Below are 17,575 nucleotides of genomic sequence, written 5' to 3' on the forward strand. Positions count from 1 at the left end.
ATGGGTGCTGTTGCTGTCTTTTGCTGATTGTGGTTGCATTACACACAGCTGAAAGCATGGATTTAATCTGGGCCTTCGACTGTGTCAACAGGTAGGCAGCGCAACAGTTCTGCAAAAACATCAAAGCTCGCCGGATATTCAGTGCATTGGATTACTCATTGCAAGCGGAGTTCCGAGTCTGCAAACTCATTTTCTGTTTGCAATGACATAGATAGTTTGGGAACCACTGTGTGCTTAGAAGGTGAGAAGATGCATTATTAATAAAGTGTTGTCAGAAAAACATTTGAAATTACTGATAACACATTTGTCACAAAAAAGTTAAACCTATGACACATAGATACATGTCATAGATACCCTCAATTGATAGTAAAAACACCAGCTTTCATTGAAGATACTTCAATATTGAACAATTTCCTAAACCTACTCTGCAAGAAAGCAAAACGGTGTATTTCCAAAGTGTCAAACTATTCCTTTATAGAGGGTAAAACCTGCAATACAGAAACAGAAGCTAATAAAATAGTATTTATATAGATGGCGCTTATAAAAGACACTATCAAACATGACTGAGCAGCTCGCTTGCTCTTATGCAGAATCTGCATTCCATCTATTCTATGCAGTCTATTCTATATTATATACCACATAAAAATCTTCTTTTTTTTTTTTTTATAATTGCATTTTATTAATTGAAAAAACAAAAAAACAAATGCAAATAAAAAAAAGAGCAAAAACAAAAAAAACAGTATCATTAGGTAAGACAAGGCAAGAGACACATAAATAAGAAGAGTTCCATGTTGGTGAGGACAAAGTGAAGGCGGGTTGATGTAGGAGGGTGGGGTTTGGGGCATAGTTGGATGGGACAGGTTGGAATATGTACACTGTTTCTCACTGTAGGACTGGCAGGCCCCGTAAAAGGGAAGGGGGGCTCAAAAGTAGCAAGTCGGAGACACTGAAACACCAGAGAGAAAGGCACTATCCAGAGAGAACAAGAGAACAGAAAGCAATAACACAAACACAGTAAACAAAACACGCACACACTGGACCAGAACCGAAATCAAATCGTTTGACAAAAGTGCTTGACCACACGCCACTTGGACAAAAGAGAGAATAACACAAACAAAAAAAACGTTTACATCATTTACGCTGATCTCTCAACTTTTAGCATAAAAGACAATCTCTCAGTTTTCTGAACTGTTATCGGTGCCAGCTGCAGATGTGCACTGATGATTACACAAAGTGATTATCCAAACTCAGCCTCTTTGCTACGTGCAGGTAGAACAAGGAGGAGAGCGTTTGTGTATGCATGCATGTATGTAATGACTGTCTGTGAATATGCATGTGGACTACCTGTACATATTCCTCACACATCATTCTCTTTGTATGAATGAACATTGACAACAATACTATATTTCAGCATGTATTTTTGTTTTTTAAAATCCCTTGCATGGTTGTGTAGTTCAGTTCTCCGACCTTGCTTCCCTCATGTTAATGACTGGACTCAAGTCAGCTACATTCACTGCCTAAGTAAAAATGGCTGCAATAAATACATTGGCTTTGAAAAAAGGTGGCTGACCTTTTACACAGGGCTTCGTAATACAACAGCTCTTGCAGCATTCATGGCTCTACCTGCTGGTCAACCAAAAGCTTCCAGACATGATTAGTTTTCTTCTCAGAGAACAAATGTTGCTTGTCCTGCTTTACAGACAAGAGAAACCTCTTCAAATGGAATTTATGAGCCCCTTAAATATCATGCTGTATTTTATCTGAGAGCCCTCAGATTCAGGAAAAAAAATTACTGACAATTCAGCACATTCTAGAGCTACTAGGTCTTATCCTGACAAAACAAAAGATTGAACATAATTTACAAATGGAAAAAAATACAATTTGTGATGAGAGGTAAAACAGACAAACACATACAAATATATAATATATATTCTTAAAAAATGGATTCTCTCTATAGTTGATTTATTTATACAGCCGATGGCTGATGTACAATGCTCACGTGCCAATGATCTTAAGACATGGAAACTTGCTGTACTGTAGATTGCATGATTTTTTTCCTCTCTTTTTTGTACATTTTTAAAACCATTTCTTCCTTTTTTATATTTTTACATTTTTTTTTCTTTAAAAGACAGTTAGGATCTTTTCGGTAGGCATTTCATTTAGGTGATTAAAAACAACATGCGGCAAAGAAAAAGAAAAAAATAACACAATAGAAAAGGCAGAATGTTAAGAAGTTTAGGAGAAGACAAGAAGCTGTGGGAGCGGTAGAATCATTTGGTTATCTTCGCGGTTGGTGCACTGCTCTTTAAGTTTTTTCTCTGGATTTAGATTTCCCTCAAAGACAGTTCAATCCGCACCGACCCGTTCACTGGGGAGGTGAACTTTCTCAGCGCACGTAAAAGTAGATTTTTGCTCAGCTTCCACCCACACAGCGACGCCTACGACGGGACTACTTTCTCTCTCTCTCTCTCTTTCTTTTTCGGTTGCTTTGCGTTCTTCCTGTCTGCTCCTGTTAGCGTGGGATGGCGAAGTGGGGTGGAGGGGTGGTTTTGGGTGGGGGTGGATGAGATCAAGAACGACGATGATGATGATGTGGTGGTGGTGGTGGGTTTTGCTGTTGTTGTTGTTGTCGTCGGTGGTGTTTACATGGTCTGACTGTTTACATGTTCCGATTGACGGGTGTGACGTAGTTGCGGGGGAACATGCCCGTTTGGCCGTGGCAGCCTCCTTTCCACCAGTTGGGGTCAGAGTTGTCCAGGACTTGGATGAAGTCGCCGCGTCGGAAACCCAACTCGCCCTCCTCCTGGGGGTCAAAGTCAAAGAGAGCCTGCACATATGTGGGATGCTGTGCAAACGGAGGGGGGGAACAAGAGAGGATACAAGGCAGGTTAGCAAAGGGTGTGATATGACAAAAAAATATTCACTTTGAAAAAATTTACGGAAACATGCAATATGCTGGTCAGTCTAGCAGAATATTCACTTGGACAGAGGCTGACCTTCGAGTCACTGATTCTCCAACATTAATACTCCAAAGTATGACACTGCAGTTATTTGATTTGTACATTATGATGATTTATATCCCAAAAAGGTGCACAATATATGAATCTATAATCCAAAAAACCAGCTGCCAAATTTCAGAGGTAGCTCTCAGACATTTGCTGCGACAAAATATAATTAAAGCTGCCCCCTCCCACTCAGTATATCAGGGATTCTTGAGAAGTGGGATAAAACAGGGTGCAATGTTGAAAAAATACAAACTATGTTTCGGCAAATTAAATTATATGTATATATCCAACATATACTAAGCTAAGCTTTGACACAACCTCCCAGCCATTTGGTTTTTCTGTTTATATTAGGTGCTAGTATGAACTACTTACTTAAAATTTCAAATAACAGAAATTGTAAGCTGGTGTTGACATATCATGGTTGTGACACAGGACTTCAAGATTTGGAATGTAAAATATTCTAAAACTACAACACTTATCAGAGCCTGTCTGACTCTAATGTACTTTGCAGAGGTAGAATTTGACAAGTGGTCCCTCAAAGTGCAGCTGCCCCTTATAATCGCCTGATTTTATTACATTTTACATAATGAAATGATGGTGTTGACTTACAGTACAGTGGTCCCACCACTTAGAATCCTTATAAAACATGAATGTGTTGTACAAAAACTATTTTTATTGATATGGGAGATTATTTAGTGTTACTTTTGATGAAAAAAGCTCTTTTTAATCATTAAAGTACATTTTTAATAGGTTTTATTGCATATGAAAGATTGAAACCTTCTCTGAGGACACACTGTTTTGGACGTTGTGAGAAGATAACAAATGTCATATATTTGACATAATAATGATAAAATTAAATTTAAGGGGATAATTGTGCTCCAGACATTGTATTCTTAATCCCTAATAACATCTACAATTTTAAATGTTTTTAGTTTGTAACACAACAGCAGTTACATATGGAGGACGGCCTTTTGTCCCGGTTCTCAAGAATCACTGATATATCTATACTCTATTTTTACTTTCAACTATTTTACCTGGGACTTCTCCTCATCTCTTTATTTCCTCTGGGGTTTTGGTCAGACTTCCACTCTTCTTTCCCTGCAGCTGTCCCTCAGACCTGCAGGCTAGCAGCTTCACTGTAGCTAACTTCCACCTGGGACCGATGTCCAGACTCGCGCAAATATCACACCAATATCAAATTCAATCTGCACAGTTCTCTTTCAGCAATTATGTTTTTTTTAATTGGTTACACAAAAGTACACTCTACTAGCTCTTTGGCTTAGCTACACTGATGCATTGTGGGTTTGCATCACAGTCAAAGATACTGCTTTTGTTATTATTGATATCATTTTGAGTTGAAGTGAGCAGGCACCTGGTCATGAATAAAATAAACAAAACCTTTATGTTCAACCTTTTACCCGTTTGTTAGTTGTAATTCAGTGTATAATTAAACAAGAGGAGCATGTTTGCTGTTGTCTTCATTGTTGTGTTATAAAGCTCAGCCTTTTCAATAATCTTCCTTAATTGTTTGCATAGCAAATACAATTTTGTACATGCAAATTAATTCCCAGCACAATGCTGATGTTTTCACGCATCACCTTCCCCATTAACCCACATTAACACAGCCCCACATCTACATGTAGCCCTCTGATCTTTATCTCAAAGTAAAATTTCACTTGTGACTTCCAAGTTAAATGTTATTTAATATAAACAAAGGAATGCATATAATGTGTTGTACTTTTTAGAGAAATTAATTTGTTTATTTACTTTTTTTTTAACGCCATCAAAAATAATAGTAGCTAACTAGACTGTGTGTTATGAAAGTAGAGTTTTTCAGGAACTTTATTTGTTTCCCAAGACTACATGAGCGTATATGACGTGTTTCAAAGAGTATAGTATAGTCCCTATATCCCTTTGTGTGTGGTCAGCTCTTACCTGGGGGACTTGCTCTATGTCTCGCAAAAAGATTTGCTGATTGCGAGAGACTGAGGTGGAGCGGTGATAGTCCACAAGCTCGTTGAGGGAGTTAAACTTCACCACCCATAGGAAATACTTTCCAGCTCCATCACGAAGAACCTTGAAGTGTTGGACGTCATTTCCAAACCTGCAATATTTAAGAGTAAAAAAAAAGGGTAAGATTTCTGACAGCCTATCTATGGGTTTTCTGAAGGCAAAGCACAGATTTAAATAATTGCAACGGAACACTACATTCCCCTCACTTATCTAAAGCACTAGATGCGTCTGTCACAGGACTAGTAAGTGTTAGTCAAATGAATCAGTCGTGCCAGAAACAGACTGACATTCACTACTAGCTGACTAAGTGGAATCAGGACAGTCCAGACAGTAATTAGGTTCCCTATCTTAGCAGCGACTTTACATATGACCTGCTGTGAACCGTGTGTTTTTCGGGAAGGTCCGATTGGAGAGCGACAAATAAGAGGAAATGAGCAATGTATGTGTCAGCTAAAACAGTAAGCACTCATAGGGCTGATGTCCTAACGCACGCTACAAAGGATCAAAAGTGGCAAACACTGGCCACCAGAGGGCGGCAATGAGACTTCACAGGAATAAGGAAGAGGCTTCAGGGGATGACTCAGACATACCATGTATGGAAACTTATGAAGCTGATTAGTTGTTACTGTAAACTGATGTAAGGATTTGATGTTAAATTTGTGTTTAGAGAATTCAGGGCGAGTGTGAATCATGTTTTTCCCTGCGTGGTACATGGTTGGGGTGGATGCTACTTACTTCACAGAGAGAGAGAAGTCTCCTGGTGCACTCTCGCTCTCTCTAATGAGGAAGGCCCCATCGTGCCTCTGTTTGTTTAGCATCTCCTCTGCTTTGGCCCGGGGAATCTTCCCAAAGAACCACCTAGAGGAGGAAGAAGACAGGAATGAGAAAGAATCGACCAAGTGGACTCACATCCTTCTTCCTGCATATTCTGGGTCCATGGAGTCAAAAGTTCAAAATCTTTTTATTTGTAATTGCACATCAATTACTGAAGCAGTCGTTTGTATTGAAATTTGTGGAATCAGGCACTCTCACAGAATGCTTTGCAAAATGTATAAAGACTTCTATAAGAACTGTTTTTTTTGCAAAAAATAAATAATCGTAAACACCTTTACTGTGTGAATATATTCAAGGCACAACAGAACATATCAGTAGTGTTAAAGCACTACTCCGAGAAGTCTTTTTCTTTTTTCAAACGGGGGGGGGGGGGGGAGGGGCATAATGCACTGAGCAAGAGGTGGTGTACTTGTATTTTTTTGTGTTATCACACACAGCTAACACCCACTAACAAACACCCACTAACACACCACATTCAAACCAATAAGCAATTTAGGGTTCAGTTCAGCTAAACTGTTAAGTCTATGGACTGAGGGAGATGACACCATTTAAACATGCAAACATCACATGTTAATGACTGAGAGGTTTGAACTGTGGAGACAATCAGTGTGGAGATGGTGTGAACCACCGAGCAACGAGATTGCCCAGTGGTGACAGTCAATGTGCTTCATTATAGACAGCTCACCAACAATAGTAACAATACTGTATGTACACACCAGTCCAGGAAATATGGACAAAGTTGGCTGCAGTGGGTCCATATACCAGGAAGTAGATTAGTCATTTATCTAATTTTAGTGGCTAAGCCACCAAAAAAAAAGTATACTTTGTTCCATAAAACGTAATGTGTACTGGCCAGCATCTGTGTTTCAGATTCTCTTTATTGAGAATCAGCAGAAATAACTTATTCAATTCCAGGCTTTAGGTTTTTAATAACTTTCGTGTGGCATACTGTATTTTTAGTTGCAGGGTAGACAGGCTACTAATATATCACTGTGAGAAATCCCTGACGGAGGTAGTGAGTGGGAGCGATGAAGATGGATAGAGAGAGGGGAGAGACAAATGGAAGACAAAGAGGGCAAAAGCTCTTTACTCGTGTAAATAATTAAAAAGTGCAGTCAGCCAAAAAGATGACATCTTGTTTTTTTTTTATCTGTGCCTGCTAGCAGCAAAACAAGCCTCTCTTTCCCTGTTTGATAAAAGTGATAGCAGAGCAATTAATGGAGCCAAGGAAATGACTGGGAGGAGGAGAACGGTGGCGTTACTGTCAGTAACCCACACACACCTACACTTTACACTGTGTGTCGGGAGATTGATCACAGGCCTTCATAATGCTTCTACCACTTTCACTCTTAAAAGACTGCAACACAAACAAATTAGCATTAGCCACAAAAACACCATTAACTGTTGAGCAGAGGAAAAGATGTGTCTAGAAAAACAGACAGGACTCTGACTTAGAGCAGAGCCATACTCTATTGTGTGTGGGCACAGCTGTGTAGGCCTGTCTGTTAGGGCTGTGTGGGTGCCTGGTGCTTTGGGATGGCACTTCATTGTCACCACAACGAGGGACAAAGGAAAACTCCAGCCTCTTCATGGCCTCGTCATCACTGTCTCTAGTACATTACTGTTATGTGTAGTTTTCTTCTGCCTATATTTACAGGATAAACACTGGCTGCACTAGACAGTGGCAGGGAAGTGCACAATATTTCATTGCTGCAACAAGAAAGGCCTAAATAAAAGTGTACAGAATAGTGCAGCTGGTTAAAAGTAATATTTTTGTAAAATAATAAAAATAGATATATATTTTTTTTTATGAGATCCAAGATGTGTTAAAGCTTTACATTTGCTACTTTTGCTTGTTTGTTTTTTAAGCAAAGGGTTGTAGGATATGTATTTAACATTTAAGTTGAGAAGGTAGACAAGACAAGCATATAGGGCAAAACATACAGCCAATAACTGAAATAAAAGGAATGAATGAAGAATGACTTCAGCCGTACTTTAAATGACCCTGATGTGGAACAAAGTATTTGTTATACACTTCCCGACTTCACTAGCTGAGTGCCGAGTCCTACACATGCACAGCCTTTCCTGGTCTCTTTGATGTGGTCGGGATGAGTGGCAGGCAGTAAAATGACTCCTAAAGCCATGATGAGCAAAGTAGCAATCTGTTTCAGGGATGAAATGTACCTCACGCGAGTGTACCAGGCGACCAAATCTGCTCAAACACACCTCTCTCACTAAATATAACTGTTAATATAGGCTGAATAACAACCTCAGAATGTTCTCAGTAAAGGAAAAAGTTAAAAATAGTGTTAAGATAAGTTGAAACACCCTTGAGCACTTTCATTAAAATGATTGAGAAGTTCAGAATCACAGATGTGATGCAACTAAATATTGATTTTCTATAATACAAGACTGTAAACACTTGAGCATTGTCGTTAGCATTACATTGACCTCCCCTCCTTGAGGTAGAAAGAGAGTATGTGTGATAGAGACCCAGCAATGATGCAATAAGGTCAATATCCAATTAAGTTTAAGAGGCCTCGAGCACCATAATAAAGAGAGCTAATCTGGCACTGAGCACAGGCCCAGAGGTAATGTCCTCTAAGGCGTTCTCTGAAGTGCTTCAATGCACACACGCTCAATAGAGTCTAACAAAAAGGTGAACAGGACAGTTCAAGCCTGAGTCGCTGACAGTTAGTATGGTCCAACTCATTTTTCTGCACAGGCAGAGAGAGCGTGTCAGCAGCAGGATTACAAGTGTGGACATTTCTCCATTATAATATGCATTGTGAAAAACGGACAAGAAAGATTCTGTATCTATCGATGCAGAGACAGGGCATAATCGATTGTTGACTCAACACAATAACTAACCATCGTTGATTATTTTGTCTCGGCTAAAGGGACAATAAACCTAAGACCAGAAGCAAGGTGTATTTCTCAAACCCGGGGAAATCATGGGCGGACCTCTTTTATAAACAGATAAGACTATGGGGCAAATGTGAGTGTAATGTTGATGATGGAGGCAGCGAGCAGCTAATGCTCAAAGACACTCCTGGTATTTCGAAAGCGGTCATGTCTCCCGTTGCTGTCTGAGCTTGAGCTTACGCGCCCAAATCAACTGCAGCTAAAATCGCAGCTCGAGGACAGGGCCGTTATACTGACTGTTTAACATTTATTCACGGTTTTGTACGAATTTTGACATGATGTCACACTAGCCGTTAGCTTTCTTTAACCATTACTGGGGTGAGGTGGTCTAGACTCAGGGTTGTAAATGGAACTGTAGCTCTTTGAAATGTTCTGACCGAAACCGGGCAAACACATTTTTTTGCATTTTCCAATGCATTTCGAACAAGTCAAATTTAGGTAATTTTATACTTAAAGCACCTTAGCTGAAAGGAAGTCATGTGCAAGGTGCAGTTATATAGACAATGAAGGATGCAACACATTGCAGATGCACCGAGAATCATTCTGCAAACGAATCGTTGACTGGTGAAGGCTAGTGAAGATTCACCCCACTAAGCAGAATGTCCTACATTGTATGTCATGTAGCGTGCATTGGTCACAGAGACACAGTATGTGCAATACTTACGGATGGGCTTTCATCTCGATGTAATTCTTGGGGATGAAGCCGTCTTTTCCATTTAGCTCTGCCTTGTACCAGTTCTGATCACACTCTTCATTTAATACCTGGTGTTGACAAAAAAAAGAAAATCATTAAGGTTAGTGCCAGATATAAACTTCAACAACAACAGGAAGCAACCAACCTAAATATAGCTTTGAAGCATTTCAAGTAATTTCCTGTGACTTCAGAAGGTGCTATTAGAGAACTGGTAGGTAAATATTGGCAAACTACAAAGTTAACAAGGGAGGAGAGCAGCGGCAGTCAAACAAATATAATCTAACAAGCGTCAATAGACAGATTTTCATTTGTAAAATAAGGAAATAAAGTGTCTGCATGTATCCTGCACAAAGAGACTATAGAGAGTCATTTAGCAGAACACCTCAGTGACACGGACAGCTGTGAAGGCATTCATGTCTGACAGGGTATGGCTACAGGGGGGCAGGTGTGTTGGGCCAGTGGTGCAGCAGTGTGTGTCCTATGGTGCCTATGAGAGATGGGTCGTGCTGAAAGAAATTAACTTTCACGCTGCAGCAGCTGATATACCAAAAAAAGCACCCATGAGTGTTGTTCCATTCATAATTTGAATCTTTAGGTTCATTTGCTCCTCAGTAGCAATTTACAAACGGCCATGTAGAGTTAAGAAAAGAAAAGAAAAGAACAGAAAGCAAAAGTAAAATGGTGGAAAAGGAGCATTCACTGTCCTTCCTTACCGACAGTACATTATGCAAAGCGTCATATGCATTTCTGCAGAATCTTACACACATGAACTTATTTCAGAGGAAATTTATGCAACAGCATTGAGTCACACTGCCCCCGTTTGAGGGCGCACTCACACTAGTGCCGTTTGCCTGTTCCGTGCTCAGCACGATTCAGCACGATTCCCCCCCCTCCCCACTCCCCCCGCAGGCCCGTGCTCACACTGCTCGTGGCCTGGGCATACTTGCACCGTGCGCGTTTAGGATTTGGAGCGTAGTCTACTTGTAGGCTACGACTGTTTGTGAATATTTTCATCCGGCCAAATTTGCATCAAATATTCCACTTCCACATTAGAGCAACGAGAATCCTTAAGCTATTGTTTTTTTTAATGTAGCCTTGACGTAATAGGTCGCGGTGGACAGTCTCATATTTGTGCAGCACGCTGTTTATTATTAATATAACGGCCCGTCATCAGACCATACGTACCGGATGGTTTTATACACATCGATCGCTCCATCAAATCCAAGTCAGAACTTTTTGTATGGGCAGAGATCGTTTTTTTAAGTGTCTTTATAAAGTTTCTTGTTAAACCTTAGCGTAGGCTACTGTTTCCTTATCACCGGGCCGCGGTGTGTTGTTTTGGGTGCGTCTCCACCGCCATGCGTAAATGCAGTTATGACAGCTGACGGGAGGAAAAAGAAAAAAAATCATCTGACGAACGTGAGTAAACACGAAAACATTTTTGCTTTGCTTTCTGAGCCGACCTAATTAGCTCTCTCCCTCTTTTATTAGCCCACACCTAGGCTTACACACACGTCAATTCTCACACATTATAGCTACAAGTCCAAGTGGTGGGCAATTCTGGTGCCGACTAGTAAGGCAGCGGACGTTAACGGACAATGCATCCTTAATAAATTCACGTCAGGAACGCCGCCTGTGCGCTTGCTTGTGCGCGTGTCATCTCATTAGCATCTGTACTTTGGCCACGGCACACCTCTCCCAGGTGTGCCGTGGCCAAGGGGCTGTTCCGTGCTGGAATACAGTTGGCGTGGTCACACTAGCCAAATGTTCTAGACTTTAGTATGCTAATGAGCTTTGGCACGGGGCCGCGGCCCTAGTGTGAGTGGGCCCTGAATGATTTTGCAAAAACCAGTCAAACATCCATTTCATAATCCCAGGCTGATTTATTGCCCATTGACCAGGAGGTTGATAAAGCATGAACGGTAACAGAGAAGAATACACGCGTCACACAACCAAGTTTTCACTTGTTTGATTCTTTGAGGAGCTTGTGGTAAAGCAGGACAAGCATTGGGTCTCACTTCTGTCCAGGATCCTGTATTTATGATTCCACACATTCTCTCATTACGAGAGTCGAGTTTGTTAAAAGCCAAATGTTTCATGATACTTTTTCGAAGTTGATAACAAACCTTATTTGCAGCATCACCAAAATGAAAAAAACATCAGTCTAAAGACAAATGTTGGCAATTCTCAATGCCTATTTTTTTTTCCTTCTGTACCTGTATTTTCTACATCGTAATTCACATTTTTTTTTATTCGTTGCCCTTCCTTTCCTCACCCATTGGAAATCATAATTTCCCACAAACCTAGCCCACTTACCAGCTGTCCAATTGGCCCCTGTGTAGTGTGAGTGGCCTGGGTGTATTTGCTCCATTGAGCCTACAGAATGCCAGCTGTTACTAGCCTCCCCCAGCTGCTAACCTTGCACAAGACCAGCATTACTGGATCAGGGAGTGGCCCTGGACCAACAGCATAAGTAGGTTGAAATTAGGAAGGAGGGGGGGGGGGGGGTGTATGTGGAACAAAGTAGACTTAAGATACTAAGGTACGTAATAACCCTTATAGAGATGGAGAGTGAGCCAATACCCAAAACAAAGGGCTTTAGTCTTTGTGTGGTACGTTGCCTATAAAAGGCAGACTGATCCAGCAATCTGTACTTATGCACTGTCTTGAGTTATGCTAATATTAGCATTGTTGATATTGTATAGTGGTGTTAGGTATAATTATAAAATTATCCAAAAGGGAAGGCCTTAGTTTCACATACATTTGGTCATAAACCAACGTATTAGGACAAGATAATCGATCCATCCATTAAGTAGGATTGGCACACATTTGTGATGCAGTTGAGCCTCCACAGCAGGTCAGACAAACTCACTAACAATCATTCAATTTGGTGTTGTGATTGAAATTGGTTAATCTAAAAAAAAATCCCACCTCCTCCAACAGGTTCCTCCAAATGTTGCCATAATGTGTCCAGGCATTAACATGTCATAGAGACACTGAACTCCAGATGACCTTTTATTGTACTTTTTGCAAATAACACACCCCCTTCATATAAGGGAGATTAACTCAATTTCACACAAACAAAACTGTACTAATTTATTATAAAAGCAACACATACAGTAGGAATACACAATGTGCTCTTCTGCAGCATTGTAGGTGAAGGAGTTGCTAAGCAGTAAGGGAGACAAATGCTTCATTCTCACAACCCATGCTCAAACCCACTCATTGGCAAGGATCCACTTTGCTGAAGTGCCATTGAAACCCTACTAGCCCCAGCAGTGCCGTTCAGTTGACACTGCACTCCGACATCTCTGCCTGGGAAAGCAAACCAAAAGAAACTCAGATTGGTAAAATGATGCTTCATAGATTGACATCAAGCAAGAAAAGAGATGTGAAGTAGACTGACTATGCAAAAGTTTAAACAACTGTGTGATAAGATTTTCAATTTCATTATCTGCAAGAAGACAGCAGATAGAAATATGGTCAAAAAAGTACAAATGTAAAAGGTCTTATAGTTTAGACAACACCGATTGTTGAAAAGGAGAGTCCTTATGGCAGACAGCACACCACGAGTCGTTGTGAACTTGAGTCACCTTACATAATTACAGAGTCTCCAACCAAAGTTAATAATAGAGGACAGCAGGTGCTGCAATCTATTGTACGCCGCTAGCTTTTATGAATTGCAAAGATGCTTAAGTGAGTATTCCACAACATAAAAAAAAAAAAAAAAAAAGACACTTCGTAGTACCAATGTAACTTTCATAGATGAAAATGTTTTAGGCGGCATTCTCTGTGTAAAGATGGGAAAAACACAGAACAGTAAAACTTGAACTGACATTCAAGTGGAACAAATTGGGGTTACCGGGTGCAGTTGGAGATATGATCCCATACTGTTGTGTTGTTGTGGGGTGGGTGACTGTGTCTCAATGATGCCGACACCAGCGTGGCCCCAGAGGCTGCACTAAACAAATAACTAATGGCGCTTTTCCACCGCACATGTAGCTCGACTCAACTCGACTCAGTACAACTTGGTTTGGTAGCAGCACGAGTCGTTTTCTACTGCAAATAGTACCTTCTGAACGTGGGCTGGGTCGTCATACAAAGGGGCTGAAAGCCAACTCCGGAGCAAAGTAGCAAAGCAGAAATTACGAGCAGTTGTTGCACTATTAACTGAACCAACCGCCCAAAACACGGATGGAAAATGTTTAAGAAATACCCCCCTTGTATCTGTTTCCTAAAAGAAGTAGAAGAATATTGTGACGGGCCATTACAAGGGAGGGTTGGTATTCCGATGTGTGACTCTGCCACACAGTCAGCTGTAGGGATGCATCACGTAGGTCCTACATCCCTATGAACGTAAACACGGGCATGATAAAGTTGACTGTTTTGTGCTTGTTTCAGGATATGTGTTTTCAAATGCAAGCCGTGTCTCAGCCTGAATATTTTATTGAGGTAATCAGTTCAGTCCGAGGCTCGTAATGTAATCGCTCGCTATGATGTCTGTCCCAGCTGGCTAGTAGGCTATTTAGCCTAGCTGCTAGCTGCCCTACATGACTCCTCTCGTATGTTTAAAGTAACTTCCCCAACAACCAACACAACTGGGTGAGCTTAGTGAATATATGGGGAAAAAATCAGATCTATGCAAATCAAATGAAAGAGAGCCAGAGAAGGCTGCACGCGGCGTAAATACACTCAAAAGTCCCGTAGAGTTGGGGAGAATAAACAAGCCGGTAGTCTCTGGCCAATCAGAAGCGTCGGCAGACGGCCGGTCACTGATTGGCCAGAGACTACCGTCTGGCCAATCAGCGGCCGGCCGTCTGCCTACGTCACCTTTTAGCATCGGCTCAGCTCGCTTGGAGCCTAGAGCGAGGCGATACCATGGGCGATACCAAAAAAAGCAGCCGCTGCAGGTACCAGATACCATGTTTTCGCAGTGGAAACTCCAAAAATGCGAGTTGAGCTGATACCATGCAGTGGAAAAGCGCCATTAGATACTTGTCCAGGCAAAATAAATGTGTTTGTGCGTACACTATACATTTCCAAGGCTAATTTCCCATCCAATAAAGTAAATGGTGCATGTGGACAATCTGACGGTCTTAAAGTTTTAAGCTTGGTTAAAACAGAAGATTAAAATGTGGTCAAAAATATGTTACAAATAGCCAGTTTTCATGTCTGCTGCTTTAAAAAAAAACGCAAAAAAGCTGACTTTTAATCTCACCAATGGCAAAGCAGGCTACAGATTTACATTTGGTTTCATAAGTAGGAAAATACCATTAAAGTCAGGGGTTCACATTCACAACCCCTGAAAGAAATAAGAAACTGATCTTTTTCTTTTGCACATAATGACATTTGGTCAATGTTAGTTTAACAACATTTTTTAAAACTGCTTTCATTCCTGAATGGCAAAGCCCTACCAGACATCAAATTTAGTTTCCATGAGAGAGAATCCTAAATCGTAGCAGTAGTGAAACAGATATATTGTCAATGGAAGTCAGAGTATCTGAGCAAAGAAACAGCCAGTGTGTAAAATAATTAATTAATAATCATTGAGAATATAATTATTCATATGCGTTCGGAATCCTTTTTGAAAAGGAATAGTTCAACATTTCGGGAATAATGCCTAAAAAAAAATGTATTCCAAATGTAGTACATTTGCTTTGAGGTAAGCACAATCAGTCTTAATACAAATCTCAAACAGGGAAACCTATCACATCATACAATAAGAGACAATCTTAAAGAACACCTATTATGCTTTTCTGTCTTTTTAGACATTAACATTTTGTTACACTGTCGGATAGTGGTGTTAAACGGCGCAAAATTGTCAAATAATCAGGCTGCTATGGTTGGCTCTGGTTCAGGAGGCACACAGTGACGTCACAGTGAGACGGACTTCCCTATATGGTCATGCTTCTGCGTTTGTTCACCGCACTTCACACAAGACCGTTTTCTCTCAACATGGACCAATACGAAGCTGGATTACCAGTGATGTTTTTTTTTTAACAAACTTTATTTACAAATACATGGATATACAGTAAGAAAGCAACATCCACTGTACAAAGACGGTGCTGTTCCGAGATGATACTCGTCATGTTGAAGAGTCAAAAGCGCAAGATCTGCATGGAGCTAAAGCTAGAGCTGTGGTGCTCTGCCGAGCTTCAGAAGTCGTCAGGGGTGTGACCAATCACAATGGAGTTGGCTCGTTTGGAGGGGGCAAGGGGGAGGAGGAAGCTACACTGACCACTCGGAGCAAGGACTGAAAGTGCACGATAGATAGATGGTGATTCCTAAAGATCTACAGAGTTTACTGTGCGGCCAATCTTGTGTAGCTGCTCTATAAGAGTCTTACATCAAAAACAAAGACCCGAAAATCAGTATATGTGCTCTTTGAGAAAGCGGTTTAAAAAAATAAAACTCCAGCCTTGATATTAAAACTGTGACTTTGTATCTAAATCAAACCCATCAACAATGGTTGGCCTAGTCATGCCTTTGGAGTGACATTTCAACTAAAATGTTATTGAGTCCAAGTGGCTTTCAAAAGTGAAAGAATGGCTGGCCACGAGGAGAAAGCAGAAATCAAATATTTGCTTCGCTGGCTTTTTCTTTTTTTTTTAACCATAGAGAGAGGAGAAAACCGCAGCATTGTGTCTGACTAAGCTCCATCTCTGTTTCCCAGAACTCTGCTATAACATTTCTGTGGATGATATACATTCGCTCCCTCTCTCTGAAGACCCTTTTTTGTGTCTCTTTAATCTGATTGAGCCACAATAGTTGTAGGAGTTTTTATTTGAGAGGCTAAGGTCCAGGCAAGGGATTATCTCCTCCACAGCTGCCACTGCAGATTCCCTCCTCCCCGTCTGTCTGTCTGTCTCTCTCTTACACACACTCTCTAAAAAATTATAGCACTTCCACCCACTAACCCATGTGTGAATCTAAACATAGGTAGGTGTCATTTATGAAAGGAACTCGTCCACAACTTCACATTCAGCATGTCGCTGTAAAATTATGTTTTGCGTAAATCCAATTGATACCAAGCTTGCTAAGTTCCACTGACATTAATTATTTTCCAAGCTACACTATTTTTACACTATAAATCAATTTAGGTTTGATATGGGGTGGGGGGAGGGGGTGAGGGGGGGGGATGCAACCAAATGGGATTTTATTTTTCCTTTTATTCTTTCTGTCAACTAATGAGAAAGCAACACGGAAGTCTGTGTAGGATTTTTAGTATCCACATTACCGGTAATGATGCCTGGCAAGGACATAAATTGATGTCACTACCTATACCGTTAGTCTACACAGGGTTTCTGCAGGGCTTATAAAGTAATCCTGTAGTTATTTTTAACCTGTGTTGACTGTTTACATCAAAAGATTTTTGCTTGCTCTTTGCTTTAATTTAGACGGGGTGTTAAGTGATGACCTTTACTTCTCTCTTCAGGCCACCTAAAACGGAATGTCAAAGAAAATCCTTTATAAAACACTAAGTAGGTGCGTGGCTAAAATAAGTTGCCATGCTCTACAAGGCATTATCATTTAAGGTGAATACAAGATTGATTTAGCATTGTTTTACACAGAATAGAGGGTAAGGTTCATGGGGAGACCAACGGTCAGGGCAAGATGCTTAATAAACCAAATGTCAACACAGCCCACACGGGATTGCAATAAATCATGAGCAGGGATTACTCTGGAGTGACAGTTAATCTGAGCGTGCAGCAGGTCATCCAGAGAGAACGATAGACAACAAAATAAAGCTTCATCATAACCGCATAGGGCCAAAGCCTGTTGGGTCTGCCACCAAGTTTAATGAAACCGATAGAGCCCCTTCTGGTGTCTATTTGCAGACACCCCATGGAACAATGACAACTGCAAACACTCTTTTTTATTTGGTTGGTTACCTAATCAGACAACAAAACATTTTCAGTTACAACCGTGTACCTGGTGATATGCAAAGTCAAAATCAGTCACGGGTAAGAGGAGCTATTGGACCAAAAGTCAGAGGAAATTAACATTTCAAAAGAAAAAGGAACCCAAATCGCAGATAAGATTTAGCATACACTGCTGCTATGTCAATCATCATTCGTCAGAATCCGATAGATTATATAAGGAA

General features: G+C 40.6%; 1 protein-coding gene across 1 annotated transcript in view; it reads right to left on the bottom strand.

The window, feature by feature from the left end:
* Positions 1 to 671: 671 nt before the first annotated feature.
* Positions 672 to 17,575, bottom strand: part of grb2b (growth factor receptor-bound protein 2b) — a 31,823-nt gene continuing 14,919 nt past the window's right edge. The window contains exons 3-6 of the mRNA XM_080044657.1: positions 9,442 to 9,539; positions 5,754 to 5,876; positions 4,941 to 5,109; positions 672 to 2,845 (exon numbers count right to left, since the gene is read on the bottom strand). Coding sequence (XP_079900783.1) covers positions 2,660 to 2,845; positions 4,941 to 5,109; positions 5,754 to 5,876; positions 9,442 to 9,539 — 576 coding nt within the window. The 3' untranslated portion in view covers positions 672 to 2,659. The remainder of the gene's footprint in view (positions 2,846 to 4,940; positions 5,110 to 5,753; positions 5,877 to 9,441; positions 9,540 to 17,575) is intronic.

The sequence above is a fragment of the Ammodytes marinus genome (genome assembly GCF_949987685.1).
Source record: "Ammodytes marinus genome assembly, chromosome: 16".
Classification (NCBI taxonomy): Eukaryota; Metazoa; Chordata; class Actinopteri; order Uranoscopiformes; family Ammodytidae; genus Ammodytes; species Ammodytes marinus.